General features: G+C 40.2%; 1 protein-coding gene across 15 annotated transcripts in view; it reads right to left on the bottom strand.

The window, feature by feature from the left end:
* dtna (dystrobrevin, alpha) overlaps positions 1-19883 on the bottom strand; it is a 36169-nt gene that overhangs the window by 10044 nt on the left and 6242 nt on the right. For 2 of the 15 annotated variants that reach the window (XM_012875997.3, XM_012876015.3), the window contains exons 2-13: positions 13617-13684; positions 12270-12350; positions 11966-12179; positions 11693-11778; positions 11078-11232; positions 9689-9794; positions 9049-9215; positions 8735-8859; positions 7116-7124; positions 6741-6824; positions 6405-6473; positions 1474-1569 (exon numbers count right to left, since the gene is read on the bottom strand). In XM_012875997.3, coding sequence (XP_012731451.2) covers positions 1474-1569; positions 6405-6473; positions 6741-6824; positions 7116-7124; positions 8735-8859; positions 9049-9215; positions 9689-9794; positions 11078-11232; positions 11693-11778; positions 11966-12179; positions 12270-12350; positions 13617-13683 — 1259 coding nt within the window. In that variant the 5' untranslated portion in view covers position 13684. Of the gene's footprint in view, positions 1-1473; positions 1570-6404; positions 6474-6740; positions 6825-7115; positions 7125-8734; positions 8860-9048; positions 9216-9688; positions 9795-11077; positions 11233-11692; positions 11779-11965; positions 12180-12269; positions 12351-13616; positions 13685-18657; positions 18678-19883 lie in introns of those variants that run through there. The other 13 variants (XM_012876005.3, XM_012876071.3, XM_012876032.3 and 10 more) reach the window with 8 other exon arrangements.

The raw sequence follows: 19883 nt of genomic DNA, 5'->3' as shown, positions 1-19883 counted from the left end.
GCAGAACCACCGCTTAAGAGTTACACGTCCGTCAGGATTTGTCTCCCCCAGGCTTGAGAATCTGGAGACTTAAATTTATTTTCTTTCTTTGCAAAATATCTTAACCTGAGTCTGATTGGATAAGGAGGGTGTCCAAACATCAATCTAATGAGTCCTGCCACAAATTCCCAACTGGATTTTAGGTCTGGACTTGAACTGAGGCATTTTAAGAAGCATAAAAGCTTGTGTGTTTTGGGTAATTCGCCTGCTGAAGATGAGCGTCCATCCCCAGTCCTTTGTAGCCTTTTCGTTACCACCAACGGGATTTTCCCCTCCACTTAGCCCCAAACATCTCAGTAACTCTGATCAGCTGTCATGCCCCTACTGAAGAAAAGCTTACCGTCAACATGACCCCACCAGCACCACCTTTCACAGCGAGAATGGTGTGGCAGCACCATCCTTCTACGTATTTGTTGTACTTACAACATTAAAAGTGGCCAACTTCAAATGAGAATTTTAACGGCTTTCTTTAAACAATGGCTTTTCTTTTGCCCCTCGGCAATAGAGGCTGGATTTGTTAATCTGGACTGAAGTCTGTCATGCCAACAGATTCTTCCACCTGAGCTGTGGATTCCTGCAGCTCCTCAGCAGATGCCATCTACCTCTTGAATGATTCCTTTCTAATGCTCTCCCTGAATGGTAGGTTTGTAGAGATGACAACTTCTTTTCCTTTTCTGTGATGCTTTAAATGCCTCCACAACTTCAGCGCTGAGTTCTCTGCTGGGACACTTAACATGTTTGCAATCCACATTTTCCGATTCTTTATTTGTAATTTGTTTTTTTTTCAAAATAAACTGAAATAATTGAAATGGATGCTTTTCCTGTCACTTTATAGACTTGCTCTACTTTCTGTTGATTCATCGCTGCAGTTTTGTGTTGTCATTTGAATAAATGTAAAAAAATGTTAAGAGGTATGAATTCTTTTGCATGGCACTGCACAGGCAATAGATAAAAACACCATACCATGATTAATGTTAGCAATCAAATTAAAGCAGAGAGAATATTTCCAGTGAAAACAGTAAAAAAAAAAACAAAAACAAAAAAAAACTGCTTACACGTAATTGTTATTTAATAATTGCTTCAGGGGCAGAACATTTTTAAGCCCCCACCGTGCTTTCTTTGTAAGGCTGATAGTTTCACTTGCCTTTCTTAGCAATCAAAAAGTATACATAGCTAAATGTGTGCCTTTCTCTTTCACAGACTTCATTCAGCAACAACTTAATAAACCAGGCGATTGGGGAAAAAGAGCATTCAGGAGTAGTCATGTTGCAGCTGATGAGAGATGATAGAAACTTCAAGCGGGCTGACATCATGCGTTATTAGGACTGCAGCACACTCAGAAGCTCTTCAGGTTAAGAACAAGAACCGCGGGGTGGGGGGGGGGGGGGGGGGGGGGGCAGTTCAGCGGTAACACCACTTTGTCCTCAGACTAACCATGATCTGGGGTTGTTTTGGAGCAGATTCACATAGAGGCCAATGAGAACATGCTCGTCAGCAAGTCTATCAGCAACGTCGAGGTTGTACTTCAACCTGGAACAGCGCAGGGGTTTCACAAAACATAAAACATTATGTTACACAGGTGACAACAAGAGGGTGAGTCAGAGCAGGGGAGGGGGGAAACCGAGGGAGGAAAGCACACAACAAATGAGAAGAGGAGGAGAGTGGCTGAAAAACAACCATTCATGGGTGACTAGAGAGAAACAAGGCCATATTATATTTGGGAGAGCCACAGCTGATGGGAGGCTAGAAGCACAACTAAAGACATGCGCGACAAAAAAAACGACGACTCTAAAAGCTGAAATGCTTTACAATTTAAACTCTGTACATTTGTGAAATCATGCAAACTTTTTGATTAAGCTACCGTAATTACTAAAGCTTTTTCCACCGCTTTATCAACTACTACAGAAACCATGCCAGCTACTGTGGAGTGCCCGAAGAAAGTTAGTCTGTCCAGATACATTTCTAAACTCCTAAACTCTGGTCATATTATTATAATTTTCTCTCGTCTAACCACCCTGACAATCCACTCAATGGACTCTTAGATTTACCCAAACAACATCTTAAATCAACATACTTGGCATCCGTATTGTAACTGGTGAAAAGAAATCATACTTAAATGCATGAAAATATACCCCAAAGTATCTCTTACATGGATGCTGTTATTTTACTAAACAATATTGGAAATACAAGAACAGCTTTTAAATGCGCACCTGTCACGCTCAGCCCAAGACTTGGACTAAAGACCTTCATCATGACATTTGGACTTTGCTCAAATACTATTACATTTACATTGTTAAACCACTTAACAAATGCAACATTTATGACCCTGGAGCTGTAATGGAATCGTTTCTCTGGTTGCACGTCAAATGAGGTTCTTTAAATATATCCTTTTCTGATAGTTTAGAAGTTAGTGAGCTTCAGAAATGAATGCATACTTGTCTGTTCCAGTTTATTATACATCAGTGCATGTCTCAGAGCTTGACATCGGCTTCCAGTCAGGGCTATCCTTTTTCATCTACAGCAGTTTTGGAAAAGTAGTTTTCGCCGAAACATAAACCATAAGGGTTTCATAAAGTGTTAGAAGCTATTCTTGGCAACGGCTATCTAATGAAACATGGAACACTTCCCTAAATGCCCCCCGCTTCAGCTTGTTAGATCCTAATGCTGACACATCGGGATCTAACATCGAATAACAGTCCAGACCGACTAAAAGAGAGAGAAAATACTTCAGGTGACAGTACTCTACATACTCGTCATCAGTTCCCTTCAGAACTTCGCTTTAAGTGTTTTTATTTCACGTTTTGTGTGTTTTTATATCTTATATACGATACCATACCATCTTTATTCATAAAGAGCTTAAAAGCAGGCAACAACTAAGTGCTGTACATCGCTACAAGCTAAAACATATTAAAATAAATAAGATAAAAAGATAATGCATGCAAACCCTTAAAATAAACAATTAAACCAATTTAAAATGAAAACTAAGTCTCGCTAGTGGTGAAAGCCTCTCTTATGTGCGGGGGCAGGTTACTCCACAACTGAGGACCAACAATAGAAAAAGCCCTGCCCCCTCTGAGCTTCCTCTTAGACCTCGGTACCTCCAGGAGACGCAGTTCAGCTGACCCGAGGGGCTGAGAGGGCGAGTAGGGATGAAGAAGGAAATATATTTGCTAGACAATTTAGAAAAATAGGGAAAAAAATATATTTTCTTATTAGCTGTGTATTGTGACGTGGCTAAACGTTTCCACAAAAAAGTCCACATCTGGTGGGGTAATCGGTTTATGATGTGTTCTGGAAGCTGCCATCTCCAGCAACCATGTGTGCTGACTCAGACTAAGAACAGAAACACAGTAAAAAAAGGAAGGAAGCCCAATCAAACCGAATCAAGCACGATGCCCCTGCTAGATTTAGGTTGCCATAAATGCTTTTGTGTAATGCACACTTTCTGCTACCCTTCTCTAACTCTGTGTTAATGTTTCCCAAGATTGCTTGTTTTCCTCCGAATGAACTAGGGAGATAGGGTTTGGGTTAACCAGAAAGTTTTCTTTTCATCCTGTTGATGATTTGCTTTTGAATCCAACGCGAGGAATCACCAAGACATCCAAAAGACGAGAGCCACTAACATCTTGCCAGGGCAGACAGAATGGCTGTTGGGGCAGAAAAGCCGATTTCTGTTCAGGCATGAGAGAGATGGAGGTGGCAAAACTTCAGAGCACGCTTCTGAGGAAATAAGTAGCATCTTCCCAGCCAATATTAGAACTTAAAGTTTCTTTTTCAGCTTGTGTAATGTTTTGAACTTTCCCTTCACATTCAGAAAACACTTCAGAAAACCCTCTTCAAATTGATAAGTGGAATGAGTCACTGTATCATTTTGTGGTATTGTGTTTTTATATCATTAGTAACATCATCATCAATACTTTGTGTATTCCTTGACTTTCATTAGTTTAATTGATGAAATAAATGTTATTTTTAACAAATAAAATAAATATTCAACACATGTAAGAGTGTTACGGTCTGATTTGGAACAAATTCATCCATCAGGCTGATTTACCAGCAGATCCAGCAATGCTCAGGACTTTAAAGAGACCGGCCGATTTCTGACAATTTGAAACATCGTAACAAAGCTCATCAACGCTACATCTGAACCGAATTCTGTAGCTCGGCTAAGTGGCTGAAATATTCAACAGTGCTAACAAGCTAACAATGTAGAAAAGTTGAGGCTTCGTGTGAACTTTTCTCATAGAGCTGATAACAATGGCTACTATATGAGCTAATTACAAGGTGATAAGAATTAACAGAGGTGGTAATCCCAAAATAAGATCTAAAAACACTATTAGCTCATGATTTAGACTTATTATTGAGCGTTAAATTGTAAAAACTAGTTCCCCCCATGCAGCAATGACAAAATTGTGTTTTTTGTTAAAACAATATATATTACAGATCAATGTTAAATTTGGTTTTAAGAGTGTTGGTATTAATTCTACTTTATCCTTTTACAAAAAAAGAATGACCCAATGACCCTTCGCGTTCTCCAAAATTTATATTTTCTCCACTAATACCCACTGTATTTTCAGTAAGTTTAAATTGTATTCTTGCATAAATATAATAATAAAATATCATACAAATATGATGGATTCTGTCACCAACTGGCAGATGTGGGGAGTGCTCCGTGTTTCACAAAGACATAAATTGCAAATTTAGACACTCTCCAAAACCCAAACTGGCAACAGTCAGACAGAACAGAAGTCTACATTTGGCACCCAGGATTTTAGCCACTTATGAAATACAATTTATTCTCCAACTCAGAATTTAGCTTTTTTCATTGTTTTCAGGACCTTTTTATAATCAAGTGCAAATATGTATATTAAGTTTACAGTAAATGTGTAACCAGCCCCCTTTATCTCAACACTAACTCTCGGGCAGTGCTGCCCCTCATCCAGCCTGTTGCTGTGCACTGCTGGTCAGTTGGATGAAACTTGGATGCTTTTCTCATACCTACAAAAAGACCAATCTGGTGGAAAACAATCGTTTATAGTTGGGAGTCATCACTCTTCTTAAGGTCACGCAGTTTTGGGACTACAGTTGGCAAAGCTGGTCGGCCAGCTCTTATAACCTTGAAGCCGTTGGATAATTAATTCATTAGATAATTCATATTTGTGCACTGTATAGGTTATATGGTTTGTAAACAAATATTTTCTCTTTACTTATTTTAATTTTCCTTTTTGAGATTTTTTATAAAGTCTGGACATCATCCACTGAAGGCCTTTAGTGGAAGTTGAACAGCATCCTGTTGAAACCAACAATGGAGGTCCTTCAAACAGAGCCTATGTTTTAAATCTTGGATTGCAATCGTTTTTAAATGTCATATTGTTACTATAACAATAACCTCTGCACTTCGTCTCAAAGTGCTTGCAATTTATATATTTCAGATGTTTGTGTTTGTTACTGTCGTCTCTCTGTCTCGTCCGCTATGACGGGTGCTGCTGCTTTTTTTTTAAGCCAAGCCTTGTGGAAGAGGTCTTCATCTGAATGGGTCCTTTATCTGGTTAAGGTTAAGAAAAAAGCCTGGTGAGTGTTAGAAGTAGCAGCATGTGTCTCTGTTGACAACATATTACTCGTGATAGAGTTCAAACTCTGCCACAGTAGCTGAAATCACTCACTGGGGACTCATTTCACTCACTTTCCTTGGCTTAGAGTAAAGAAGTGAAAGCTTGAATAATCAGCAGCATTGTCAAAAGGCTAAACTGGTTTCCCACTATAATGGAAACACACACAAGTGTACCAAATTACCTTCTTTTTTTAAAAATAATCATTATTTGTATTTAGAAAAGCCTGTTTATTTGTTCTTTGAATAGTACAAAGTGGGTACCCTAACAAATGGCCACAAACTAAAATCTATGTCCGCTGTCAGCAGTCATAATCGCTGCTCTCAACACTCACTCAACATTTTATCTTTGTTTTTTTCTGTAAGGCTGAGCTACGAAAGGGAGAAGTGTTCTAGTCTTCTAGACGCAGGTGCTGAGGAGCTCGAATACTTTATATTTATAAAAGAAACCCCATTTCTATGTTTTAAAATACAGAGCTATTCCCACTTTGGTTCAGGTTTAAACACTTCACATATAACATTGTATTAAGAGAAAGTTCTTAGGATTTCTTGTTTCTGCGTGAACATAACAGACTAATGAAAATGAGCTTCATCTCTTGAGAACAATAGTGGAAACCCTTCTAAATCAAATGTGTCAATTTTTTTCCCCCCTGGTGACAAACACACTTTAGACTATGTCCTACATTTATGCTCTATATTAGTTTGCACATGCATCTGCAGCAGTAAGGCTTTTTCTCATCCGCACGCCTGTGTCACTTACCCTTTTCCTTTTAGCAGCTGTGAAGCACCCCCAAACGGGGACTTTTTTTGGCCAGCATCATTATTCTGGCTGTAAGGCAGGCCATTTATATTCAGCTTTAGGACCCACAACAAATGCTTATACACGAATGTTTGCACACACACACACACACACACACACACACACACACACACACACACACACACACACACACACACACACACACACACACACCGTGGCAAATAAAGGAATGGACACAAAGGATTGTGTGGGTCACAGGGCCTTTAGGGAACAGGGCACACGGAAAAGATCTGTTGTAAAATCCAGGACAACCATTGTTGGCAGGGCCGTACTCACTTTTTGGTGGAAAAAGGATTCCCTGATGTAGGCATGGAGTGGGACAGTGAGTAGTCGTTGGTTATATTCACTGGTCTCGGTGGCCTGCATGAGAAATAAATACTATTTCTAATGGAATTTTGAGATAACAAACAGCAAAAGGTTGTTTGGTCTTTAAAAAAAAGAGTAATGTTTTAGTCTTATGGGTTTCTTTTTAAGTATATTATTCTGGTTTCCACTTCCTTAGACTATATGCGTAGCAACATGACATGAAAGGTGATTAGTTATGCGTCATGCTTGGGAAGGTGTCAAGTGGAGCAAGTGGATGTCATTAAATGGCCTGGCAAAATATAAACGTGAGAGGACAAAGTGAAATGTAATTTAACGCAAACTCACCATGTGTCTCTATTTTGGGGAAAGTAAAGAACAGAGAGAAAGACACTTTATTACAATCTCAGGAGGGCTGCCAGACAAGTCCAAAGTTCTTGTAGTGGTTCAATACAAAAACGTTTTCAGCTAAACATTTTTAATGTGAGAACAGGTTTTATAATATATAGCAAGCACACAACATTTTTAACACAAATATACAGTATATCTAAACATGTGGTCAAAATGGTAAACGGACTGAATTTATAAAGTGCTTTTCCAGTCATACTGACCACTCAAGGCATTTACCCAATCAAACTCACAGATACACACATTCATACACGCATACACAGGCAACTTGGGGTTAAGTGCCTTGCTCAGGGGCACATCGACATGTTTCAGAGGGAAGCTGGAACTGAACCCACAACCTTCTGATTGCAAGATGGCTGTGGCTCTGCTATACCCACAGAGCCACAGTCGCCGCCATATACAGTCATGTTTAAAAAAATAAAAAATAATTAAAAAAAAAAGGATATGGATTTTGAATTTCAAGTTTAAAGTGGATTTTATGTAACTGAAAAAACATCATAAAAGCTGAAAGGTCTTTTTAACATTTTCTGTAAAATGCAATAAAACTATTTCTGCTGCAGGCACATCTAGGAGACCTCCACATTTCTTCTCACTTAAGATGATGTCATCAAAATGTCATCATTTTTAAAACTTGCAACCCTTTCGGGCTGTCCCTGAAAGCAGACCGCAAGATGCTGAAAGAAGTTTCCAAAAATCTTGAAATGCGAAAACGGTTCTTTCTTCTGACCTATCTTAAAGTTGGAGCCAGGATAGCACCATTTATCAGGGCCAGAGCCATAGCTTGGAACAGTTAAGAAGTTTCATCTAATCTGTGTGTTGCACAAAGGCCTTATGAATACAAGTCACTCTTTTCTGGCTATAAATTACTTAAAATGAATTCATCTGAGTGGGATTTCCCTTGAAATCTTGCAGGGCACTTTGTGTAGGTGTAAACAAATGCATTCTTTCAGGAAGATGCTGTAGGCACAGATTTGACCTTTGTATGCACACTTTGGAATTAGGAAACAATATACCTTATAGGCTTGTGCATATTTTACAGAAGTAAAAAGCTTTCCAACTCAGCTCCTAGACTGTTTAAGGGCTTAGAAACTTTAAAAAGGGGGAATGGCATTTGGTATGTTTAAACAAACAAATAAATAAATGCTTTAATTGCATTTGTTAATGCAATACATTATATCAAGATAAAAAAAATTGCCTTATTGCTTCAATCTTTGTATCTTTTCTCCTTTTTTAAGCTATAGACAAGAAAAATCCTTTCGCTGTCAACGACAATGCTAAAAGATTTTATCTGGTTGGTGTTTGGTTTCCTATTTAACAGACTAGCTAGGTAAAACAGTAGAAGCTCTGTTACAGAATAGAACAATTAAACATTATTGGTGACCCCACAGATTGACTGCTTTCACTTCAGACTTTAAGGCAACTGAAGGATCATCATCAGTTGAGGGATAAACAAATCAAACATTTTAAAACTGAAGTCCCGAGGCTGAGAAGCTCTCCGACATCGACGGCTTCTGGTTTAGGACACCAAGCAAATAAAACACAACAGGAGACGAACTTACACAACGTGAGCTAGGTTGAGAGGTTTCTCTGGCATATCGGGGAACATCGGGTGAAGGGGCTCTCTGCTGGACGCACAACTCAGAGACTTGCTGAGGACATGGGATAACTTCTTAGCCGGGGATTTCTAGAAGAAAAAAAAAAAACAGATAACTTCTAAAAAATACGTGACATGGGTAGGGTGACAGCGTCACCAGCATCCTCGCAAAGAGGTGAAGAGGAACAGAAATAACCAGATTGAATGGTTCAATGCAGACACACCTTCCTTAGCTAGCTCCCTCCCTCACCCCCCTCCCCTTCCCTTTGCTTTCCTTACCCATGACGTATACTCCTTCATTTGGTGCTGGTTGCTATGGGAACCGCTGGCATGCCCCCTCCAGAAGCAGTCCTGACAGAGCTGGTAATTATGACATTGCTGGCAGCGGTAGCGGAAGCCCATCATACTCTCAGTATGGCAGTAGGAGCACTCGACCGGGTGAAACACTGCAGGGAGGAGAGGAGGAGCCAGATGCACACACACACGCACACACACACACACACGCACACAAAAAACCATGACAAAGCGTACACACGCATGGACACACAAACAGATCTGACGATAACTTTGATATTTTGCACACCGCAGCAAAACTAGGGTTCCTTCGTACTAATTTCAGGAGAGATGCGGGAAGACATTGAGGACGCTCTGTTGACTCGGCTCAGTTTAAACACTTACAAACATTGCACCGTGCGTATGTGCGCATGCCCATGACACAGTGTTTCCTCCGCTCACATGGAGGTTTTGCTGGTGATGATGACTCCATTGCGGATGAACACAAACATTCTCACTCACGCGGTGAGTCCATGCGGTGCGTGCTTCACGGTGTGTTTGCTTGACTAATTACGCGATTGCAACACCAGGCCGGACGCTAAATCTTCCCAGGCCTACGACGAGCGTCCCAGCTGACGGTTCTTACCGTTCTCGACATTGGCGAGCCGATGCATGAGAGGTAGCCACACCAAACACTGAGGGGGCGGGTCTGACATCAACGTATCCAGGAATGTGTTGAGGGAGACCTTTTTCTGTTGACGTTCAGTGGGAGGGAGAGCACAGGAATTATCACTGATGTAGCAGTGCCTGGCGGACGCATTCATGAGCCTTGAGCTTTTCTACATTTGCCACATTACAACTAAAACAAACAAAAAGTCCTTTTATTGGAATTGTATGTGAAAAGTCAACGTAATCAGAACATATTAATGAAGTACGACAACGAATATGTGGTTTTACTTAATTTCCAATTGGAAATCTGACAATCTGAGTTGCATGGACTCATATATAGCCCCTTTTACTCAGTTACCACGGAATAAGATACAACATAATGAATTAAACCGAGAGGAGAGCATTAGTCAGAGAGGCAACCAAGAGTAGCCGTAGGGATTAAATGCTCATGTAGAATAATTTATCCACGGGACTTTGCTGGTCATGCTTGTTGAAAGAGAGACAAATGAAAAGATAGATGAACGAAAGATATAAAGAGCCTTGCTTGATACACAACTAACATAAGGAAGAAGGTGCTCTGGTCATATAAGACAAAACTGGACCATAGCACCTTCTTCCTTGTGTCAGCTGTGTATCAAGCAAGGCTCTTTATGAGATAAAACTGGATATGTGTAAAAGAAAACAAATACTGGACACCACCCTCCACAATTAAAGATGGCAGGGATGCAGTGGGAAGCCTTTCCCTCAGCAGGGATTGGGAAGTAGCGAAGAGATGGTGGGAAGATGGATGAAACTAACAACAGGGCAATTCTTGAAGAAAACCTGTTAGATGGCAAATAAATATATTGGACTCGAGTGAAGGTTAACTTGCCGCGGAACAAAAATCCTGAATCTACAAGGACCTTAAAATGGCCCAGTCAAAGTCCAGACACAAATCCAATTGAGGATTTGCGGATAGAATAGAAAGCTGGTGATTCTAGAGGCCCTCCATTCACTTCAGACTGAGTTTGAGCTGTTTGGCAAAGAAGAATGGGCAAAAATATCAGTCTTTGGATGTGCAAAGCTGTTAGAGGCATACTCCAGTAAAACATCTCTCTAAATAGCAGTAAAAGGGGATTCTACTAATACTGACTCGGTGTGGCAGATTACAAATGCAAGCAACACTGTCCAGATTTTCCTTTGTAAAAATATTTGAAAGGTGCATATCATTTTCCTTCTTCTAAAAAATGATGTTCTAATTTGCTTGTATTTCATATAAAATCCCAATAAAATAGAGTGGAAATGTGGGAAAAAAAAGTCCAGTGGGGTGAACATTTTGCAAAAAAAAAACAAAAAACGCTGCATTAAGTGATGAATAAACCCTGACCTGCTGAGAGAAACATGCCCGTGCAGCCTGCTCAGTGTAGCCGAAAGAAGGTCCCTCAAACACCGCCATGGGTAATTTGAGAACCTCTCGCAGAAACTGGTCAAACTGCGAGTACACCATTATTCCAGCAGAATCTGATATCTGCGAAAATATATCTGGAAACAATGAGGGGGGAAACAGAACATGAATTAATTCGACTAATTGTCAGTTCCCACTGCAGTTGGCTAATTACAGAATCATACAATACAATTATCCCACTTGGGTCTGTAAACAAATCAAAGTAAAGCAGTTATAATGATACACCCGCCCTCCTCATTTTCTCTGACAGGCTACAACTCCCACAGAATGTGTGCATTATGTAATAAACCCGAACTTCTGACAAAATGAGTAATGGCTCGCGTTGAACATGAGGAGTAGCAAAGAACTGTTTAAAACTACTCGCAAAACAGAGATGCAGAAAGTGCAAACAGAACAAACTTGTAAAAATAATCCTAAAACAGCACATTATCTGTACTATGAACTACTTAGAAATCATTTATGTAAAGTTTTTTTTACAGGATAAATGGATGATTATAATAACATTTTTCACCATTAGAATTACATTGATTTTCTCACATCTTAATTTGTCCAGAATTTTCCCTCCACAGATAGAAGCAAGGGCCATCTTCGCAACAAAAACAGACATCTTGCCATGACCCTCCCTGAAATAAACATAAAAAGGTAAAACATCAAGTCATAAAGCTTTTGTTGACGATTGATCAACATTGGTTGATGAATTTGGAGATCAGCTGACGTAAAAAGTCAGGATTTTTTCCATCCACGTCTAAAGTCTCCGATGTGGAATCGTGCGCCGACAGGCCGGCGACTGCCATGTGACACGCTACTCACGGGTCGTAGGCTGCCAGCAGGAAGTTGAGCAGCAGGCCGACGGACTGCTCCACGCTGATCTGGTGAGTGGTCGGCATGCGCTTGTTAAGCTGGTAGAAGAGGGTGGACAGTACCATTTCCAGGCGAGCCACAGCGAGCTCAGCGGTGAGATCCATGGTGTTGAGACCATTCTCTCGGAAAGCCTCGATGACGTTCCAAATATCAACCAAATGCACTGCAAACACAACCGTAATGTAAGAGCCTTCGTTCACGGGTCGCTAGTGGGGGACACGGTGTAGTTAAATGTCCCCGGCATCAGACTCACAGTTGCATTTCTTCTGCACAAATCGGAGTTTGCAGGCTGTTCTGTACGTCGACAATCGTATGGAGTCCAAATCCTGTGCCCCTGAAAAGGAGATGGTTTTGAAGTAACAATGGAATTATGGACAGGTTAAAAAAAAAACGTGAATCTCAAAGGGCTCAAACCAGTACTGGCGGACTGAAGCTACTCTTTGTGTGCAAATCACAATCAAGACCTGCACCATGCTTCTGCTCGGCAAACTAAATTCAGTTCACTACTGCTGAGATGCATGACATGAAAATCAAAACTGACATTTAAAGCTCACTTGAAAAAGTTCACTAAGCTCTGCAATCTGTTTGTGCCCACAATTTCTGATTTATTTCAGCACACATTTTCCACAACCTGACTCTTGCCAGACGGACGTCGTTCCGCAGAGCTCCACACATCCATCTGGAATTGCGACCATTGGGAGGGAACTCAACAGCACACAAAATGGACGGGCCAATCAGGTTCGCCGGGCGGGATCTTCGTAGATGTGACTTCTCAGAGAAGCGACTGTTTGGATTCAGACAACAATGGCGGCTGGCAGCGAGGAACCATGGGGTAACATTGATGTTGCTATTTCATCATTGTTGTCCAATCCACTGAATATTAATTATTTAAAAGAACACCTGAGAACGTCTGTGAAGGCTTTTGTTGGTGGAAACAATGTTTTTGCCCTTCTCACGACCGGGTTTGGCAAGACCCTTGATCTTCCCTAACGTCAGTGTCACGGGTTGGTTTTGATGTCAGAGGTTGAAGTAGCACGACAGTAAAGATGACGAACAAGTGGCTTATCCAATTATATGCAAGGCTCTTTGATAAGACCCCTCCTTCTGAAATACATGTCTAATGGAGCGATACCAGAAGGATGTGCGGAGCTCTGCAGAACGAAATCCATCTGGCCAGAGTCAGGTTACATTTTACATGCATGTTGCGGTAAATACATGGAGTTTAAAGCAGTTTTAGGACGTCCAGCAGATGCAAGTATTTTGGCATCAGCTCATAGGATTTCTCTACTCAGTTGCATACACCTGATAGCTTTACGAGTAGTTTGAGATTAGGAGAAGCAATTTCTGGTTTGTGCGCATTTAGGTTTTAGAACATATTAGCACACATGTCCAGATTTTCTAAAACTCTTAAATCTTGGTAGGATAGTTTCACTAAACGTCTGTGAAAGTTTGAATGTAGTTTGAGAATTAGAAGCAGGAGTGGCAAACTCTGGTTTATACACATTTAGTGAGTACAGATAGCTCTGTGAATTTGTCTCCAGTCTTTATTTTGTGGCCTAGCAATATCAGGTTCAAAGAAACATTGGCCCTGAGCACTTACTCATCTCGACATACAGCTGCCTTCTGTCCGCCATGTTGTCACCCCTCCGCCCGCAATCTTCAATCATTCTGTTCAAAGGAAGAGAAAGTGATGCCAGAGTCAGTGCATTTTAAGCTTTTTAATAGTTACTTAAACAGGCCAAACCAGCAATATTTAGAGGCATGAAAAGCCTTTTGTGGAACTTCTGAATTTAATTGACTCTTCAAGAACTTACCATTAGACGGTTAAATAGATGTATCATAGCATTTTAAAGCATATACCACAGTGATCAGGCACAATATTATGACCACTGACAGAAGGGGGAAAAAAATCGGATTATTTCTTCACCATGGCACCAGCAAGTGAACATTGTGTCCTTAAAGTTTACATGTTAAAGTCACAAAAAATGGACAAGGGAATTAAATAAGAGTTAAATTATGACTGGTGACTGGGTCATTGCATCTTCAGAATTGCTGCTTTTGTAAGGTGTTCAGAGTCTGCAGGGATCAGCATCTATCACAACTTTTCCAAAGGACGGAACAGTAGTCAAAGGACAGAAAACAGGGTCATGGCAGCCAAGGCTCTTTCGCGGCGTAAAGGAGCGAGGGCTCGTTGATGTGGCCTCATCAAACAGATGAGCTCCTGTAGATCAATCTGTTCAAGAAGTTAAAGCTGCTTCAGAAAGATAGGTGATACACAGTGCCTTTCAGTTTGTTGCATCTACAGCTGAAAAGACACAGATCAGTCAGGGATGTCCATGCTAGTAATTATATTAGCAACAGAAGATTCAATGCTTAAAAGGATGGCCGTTCATTGCCCAAGAAGTCTCGAGGACATTTTAGACAGAATAAAGAAAAGCAATGCTCTATTTCTATATAAGCACTGGTAGATTTAAATGTGTACAAATTAGGCATTACATCATGCCCGGCCATGGAATCCTCATTGGTCTATGGCTATGCATCCCGATATGCAAAAGCTGCAGTGCACAGTTTATTATAACGTCTGTCGCACGAGAACAAGCACTCGTTTACCGTAGCTCATCCTATGGACTGACCATGCAAGAGCTGCAGTCGTGCATAAGCTCTGACCAAGTCCTCTAGCCGTCACAGTCTCTGTTAGATTTTCTCAAATTCTTGCATTTCCTCATTTTGTTGTGCTTGACATAAACTTTGAAAACAAAATATTCACTTGTTGCCTAACTTGTCCCACCAAGTAAAAGGTCTGATGATGAAGAGGTCAATGGCCCCGTCAGAGCTTAAAATGCTGTGCTTGATTGGTGTGTAATTGCAGGGTAGATGCAGTTATCACAAGTTTAGATTCCATTTAAACTCAGAGTCAGCACAATTAGATGATATATATATATATATATATATATATATATATATATATATATATATATATATATATATATATACATACAATTACTTTCAAAAGTCACATAATTAATTAGATTAAGTACATCTCTGTGCAATCTAAGTGTTACATAATCTGTCAGTATAAACACACTTTTCCTGAAAGGCCACATAGGCTGCAGCACCACTAAGCAAGAGGCATCGCACCATGAAGACCATGGAGCTCTAAAAAAAAGTTCGACACAAAGTTGTTGAGAACCCCAATAAGCCACTCTACAGAGCTGGGCTTTATGGAAGAGTGGCCAGACAAAAGCCATTACTTAGTGTTAAAAAATAAGAAATAAGAAAGGCATGTGACTTCCTGAATGTATGGAGGAAGTTATATTAGCCATTGTGATTATGTTTGGCTGTCCTGTTGCAAATTCATCATTACCGACTGTCAGTCTGGGTGTTTGGCTAGTCTTCCAAGTAGCGGGATGTTATTGTTCTCGGTTTCTAGAATGTGCAAACTGTTTACAATAAGCAAAACAGAACAGCTTCTCCTACAACAATGATCAAATTACTCAAGGTATATACATTTTTATGTCCCTTTAATAAAATAAAAAAAACTGGGAAGGGACACGTTGCTGCTTTGTGCTAGACATCGGCTGTGTAAGCGCTGGTGTTGGTGTGGCAGCCATGGATGGTGCCGGAGCAAACGCAGGGGAGCTTTGAGGGTCCAAATAAAGAGAGGTGGAAGAATACCTCCATTGGATGTAGAAAAATATTCCAGATTGAAAAAAAAAAACTTAGGTTCAGCCCCTACAGGTTGGATGCTTTTCACTTGTGACCACAGACTTTCCATTTTGCTCTTTCCTTGGTGGTCAAAAAGTTCAATTTTTAGTGTCATCTGACCAGATTTCAACCATTAAATCATTGTACGCTGTGTATACAAGCGAGGTAGCAAGCTAGCATTAGGTGGCATTAGAGTACCCTCACAAATCATGAAGCTCGTCATACTCTTCAGGTTGATACCGCTCTATGGCTTCCCACTCTCTCCTTTACTTATCCAGAATGTTTCATCTTGCCGCCCACAGCTTTCTCTGGCTCTGTTCTTTTACTTTGAGTCTGACAATAACCGGTAGACATAGCAGAAGGTTTGCCATTGCTCGGATGTACTCCATTATTGCTTTGTGTTCGTGTCGCGTAAAAATCTTGTAACTTTACTTTTTGGACTTGATATGGTTCTCAGTTGTAATGAAAACCCCCCCAACCTGTGTAGAGTCAAGTCGGGCCGAGTAGTTACTAATGGAAAAAGGCCCAAAAAACCCACCACCGAATAGGGTTATATTTTAGGGAAAAGGCCCAGAGATGGTGACGACATTTTTTGAGAAGTTCTTTAAATGTTCATAAACTTTACCAGCTTTGAATTTTCAGTAATTTATGAGATTATGATTTTTTTATTTTGCCTGTAGTTGAGAGTATATATTGCAGGACAAAATTGTCCCTTAAATGGGGGCCGAAATGGTTCCACAACTCCTTCTGCTCCAGTGTCCGTCCCGTAGCACATAAACAGCGCTTACATGCCGAGCCTCACGTGCGTTTTAAGGACCTGCAACTTAAAGAGGTCTCACAACAATGGTTATCAGAAATGATTAAAAGTTAGACAGGAACAAGACTTTGAAAAGGAGCAGGGCTGCAGAGAGAGTGCTCACACCATGGCTCATTGCACACTGTCCGAGGCAATCTAATACACCCAGTCATGTGGTTTGTTGCCATGGCAGCAAAGATCCCAGTTGCTCTGTACATAAACACGCCCTCACGTTCACACACACAGATAACACCTCCCACAGCACACCAAAAAAAAAAGTTTTCAGAAAAAGAATTTGTGGCTGTCTTTTGTATCATGTCGCCTTGGTGGGCTGAGAGCACAGTTGCACTTTTTAGGACGAGTAAGTCAGAGATAGTTTTTCTGCAAGGCAATACTTTAGGCTTGCTGTTGGAGTAATTTCTAACAGCAACTGGTAGGCCCCAATATTATGCCGTGGAGACCCACCGAAATTTGTATTCACCTTGTTTTTAGGCATTAATGATCTTGAGTGATAATACCAAAAACACCATGGTTTCAAGGCGACTCTGCATTAACACAAAAATTGTAATCATGATCAATCAAACAGAAGTACAGGCAAGATTAATGCTGTTACCAAAATATTGCACGCTTTTGATACGAGTTTGGCCAAATTAAAGCATAAACATTTACTAAACCTAGCAGTAGCTTTTAAGTACCTAATGTGCAGAAGTTTGTTGTTTAAAACATTAACAGGGGGAGTATAACAAGATGTTAGTGTGTTTGCCGGTCCGGCTATCTGCTGGGGTCGCTAAATAGCTGTCAGCTCATTGATAGCTTTACCTTAAAGGAGTTTTAATAGATAAACTAAAATTTCCAAACAGCTGAAATAGCTTATTTTTTTTAAAAACAAAGGGAAAACTTCCAAAGTCTTTATACAACCTGCTGACCGGCAGTGCACAGCAACATCTGGGGGGATGTAGAAGGATGACTCTACTCTACAGTAACTCTGCCACTCTAGGCATGGCACAACTAGAGAAAACTCCAGTTTGGCATTAGAACCATTGAAACCACAGAAAAGGTATATCAGAAAACCGATGGTAAACTTGGAACAATTCATATGTTCATGGAACTCAAATAGAACAAGCACAATCACATACTTTTAAGTACTCACAATAATTACTGGAAGTACTTCTAGTAAGTACTTCCAGTCTTAAAAGTAAGGGCTAAACGTAGTAGACTTTCCATCAAGCAGTCAACTGACACTGGGCAGCAACAGGTGGAGGAGGAGCAGCTCATTCGAACATTATACTTGTTACATCAGTACTAACTGTAGAATTGTATTAAAAGGATTCTAAACTTCAGGAACGTTAAGATGATTTTGTCTAAATTGGAGATCTACACAGCTCTAAACATTCATGATCAAACAGAGTTGTGTTGGCTTTCAATTGCCTACACAACTCTGGTAAAATGCCACGTTTTACTTTAAAACTCGTTTCCATCTATTATGCAGCATTTATCTTGCACAATTAGACTCAAAACCAAAATATTTTGTGGAATGACAAAAAAGTGCTATGACCGTGTTGTATAAATGTTCCCATCCATAAACCAAAACTTTGTTGACAGATGGTACGTGTAAACTCAAGCAGATGGAATGCAAAAATGAAAGAATGCTTTGACAAAGGTTTTGTTTAAAAGAGTATACACCTACGCAAAAAGGTTATTGCAAATTAAAATTTTTACCTTTAAATGTTCTTGTTTTTTTTATTTCACCTGGATTGTTGCCTTGCCATGAAAGAAAAAGGATGAAATTATTTAATTCATACTGATCAAAGCTGTTTTTTTTTTTTTAATCACAAAAACCTGGAATTTTACAGGGGAGTTGACACTTTTACGAACTAGCTTACCAACTAGATTTGTTATAAATCACCAGCTTTTTACAGTTTAATTAATAAAGCATGTTGCAAATGATAACTGTGACTACCTTGGATTTTAAATGGGCATATCTTATCATACAAGGCAGGCTAGTAAATAAGGCCTTTATAAGTTCAGTGATGTCAGAGCGCTGCAGGCAGCCAGCTGTCCAATATCCTATTAAGGAGTAACATATATTCAAGTCCATTTATCACAAACAGAAAGAGCAAAAGTGAGAGTTCAAATATACCTAGACAATCTTACAGATGAACATTAATATCCTTTTTCCCATGACATGCTGAGCGCCAGCTATGTGACCTTCTGTCATTTGTTTTCAGCCTTGGAAATACCTGAGATTGATACCATCTATTGGAAAAGAAGATAAAAAAAACAGCACAGAAAATACAATTTGATTGTCAGTGCGAAGGAAGATAACAAGTGTAGCTTTTGTAAGGCACCAGGGCCGTTTTCCTTTATCTCTCCTAAGCTTGGTTATTACAAAGCCAAGTCTTCCTCCTTCCAACAGATGTCCATAATATGACCAAGTGGCACAACAAAACCTTGACCGCGTGGATGGGCCTAGCCGAAGATATCTGAAATTAGACGCCGTAGGCAAGCATACAGCGTGTGCCGCCTCTATCTTTAAATACAAATGAGAAGACCTTGCATTCTTGAACAGCTTTTCTGGCTCTCTAGTTGCACAGCCCAATCCTCATTCCTGGCATCTGCCCAGCAAACATTACTCTTTCTCTGTGGCACTGTCACTCTGTCGCTATTTGAAAATAAGTGCCCTTAAAAAAAAAAGCGAGTTGTCTGATGCCATTATGAATGCGGGGATATATAGGGTGAGCATTGCCAGGGAGTCTCAGAGGAGTGATCTGGGCTCTTTTTTTTTTTTTTATAAACGGTGCACAATATTTGTTTTGGGCAAATGTCAGGGCAACAACAAAAACAAAGCCTTATTAGTCAGGTATTCATGTTCGGAGCTATTTCTGCTGCCATTTAGTAAAACACTTTAGACAGGACCGATGAGTTATGGCCTCTTCAGGGAACTTTGGAACCCACAGCATTTTTAAAGGGCATCTATCAACATATTTTAGAGGCAAAAGACCTAAAACATCTCAAAAATATCCCGAACGTCAGAAACATAAGCAAATCGCAACAGTCCTTTCCACTGGTTTGCAAAGCAGATGACTGCTTTTAAAACTCACTTTTCTGAAACAACAGTGTTTTGAATTATGCCCTCTGAAACAGGAACCCCCATCATATATGGGTTATGACATTGAGTCCATAACAGTACCGTCTTGAAACCTGTCACTCTTTATGGCTATTGACATATCGCAGATTTGTGAATATGTCAAATGGCTGCTTATTGGTGAAACTTAAAAAGAATGAAGCCGTCACTTTTGCTGTTCTATGCGGGGAACATGGGTGAGCTGCATGGAAGTAAACATAAGTAGGGATCCAAAACATTAT

This window comes from Fundulus heteroclitus, chromosome 6 (genome assembly GCF_011125445.2).
Source record: "Fundulus heteroclitus isolate FHET01 chromosome 6, MU-UCD_Fhet_4.1, whole genome shotgun sequence".
Classification (NCBI taxonomy): Eukaryota; Metazoa; Chordata; class Actinopteri; order Cyprinodontiformes; family Fundulidae; genus Fundulus; species Fundulus heteroclitus.
This window is presented reverse-complemented; position numbering and strand designations above follow the sequence as displayed.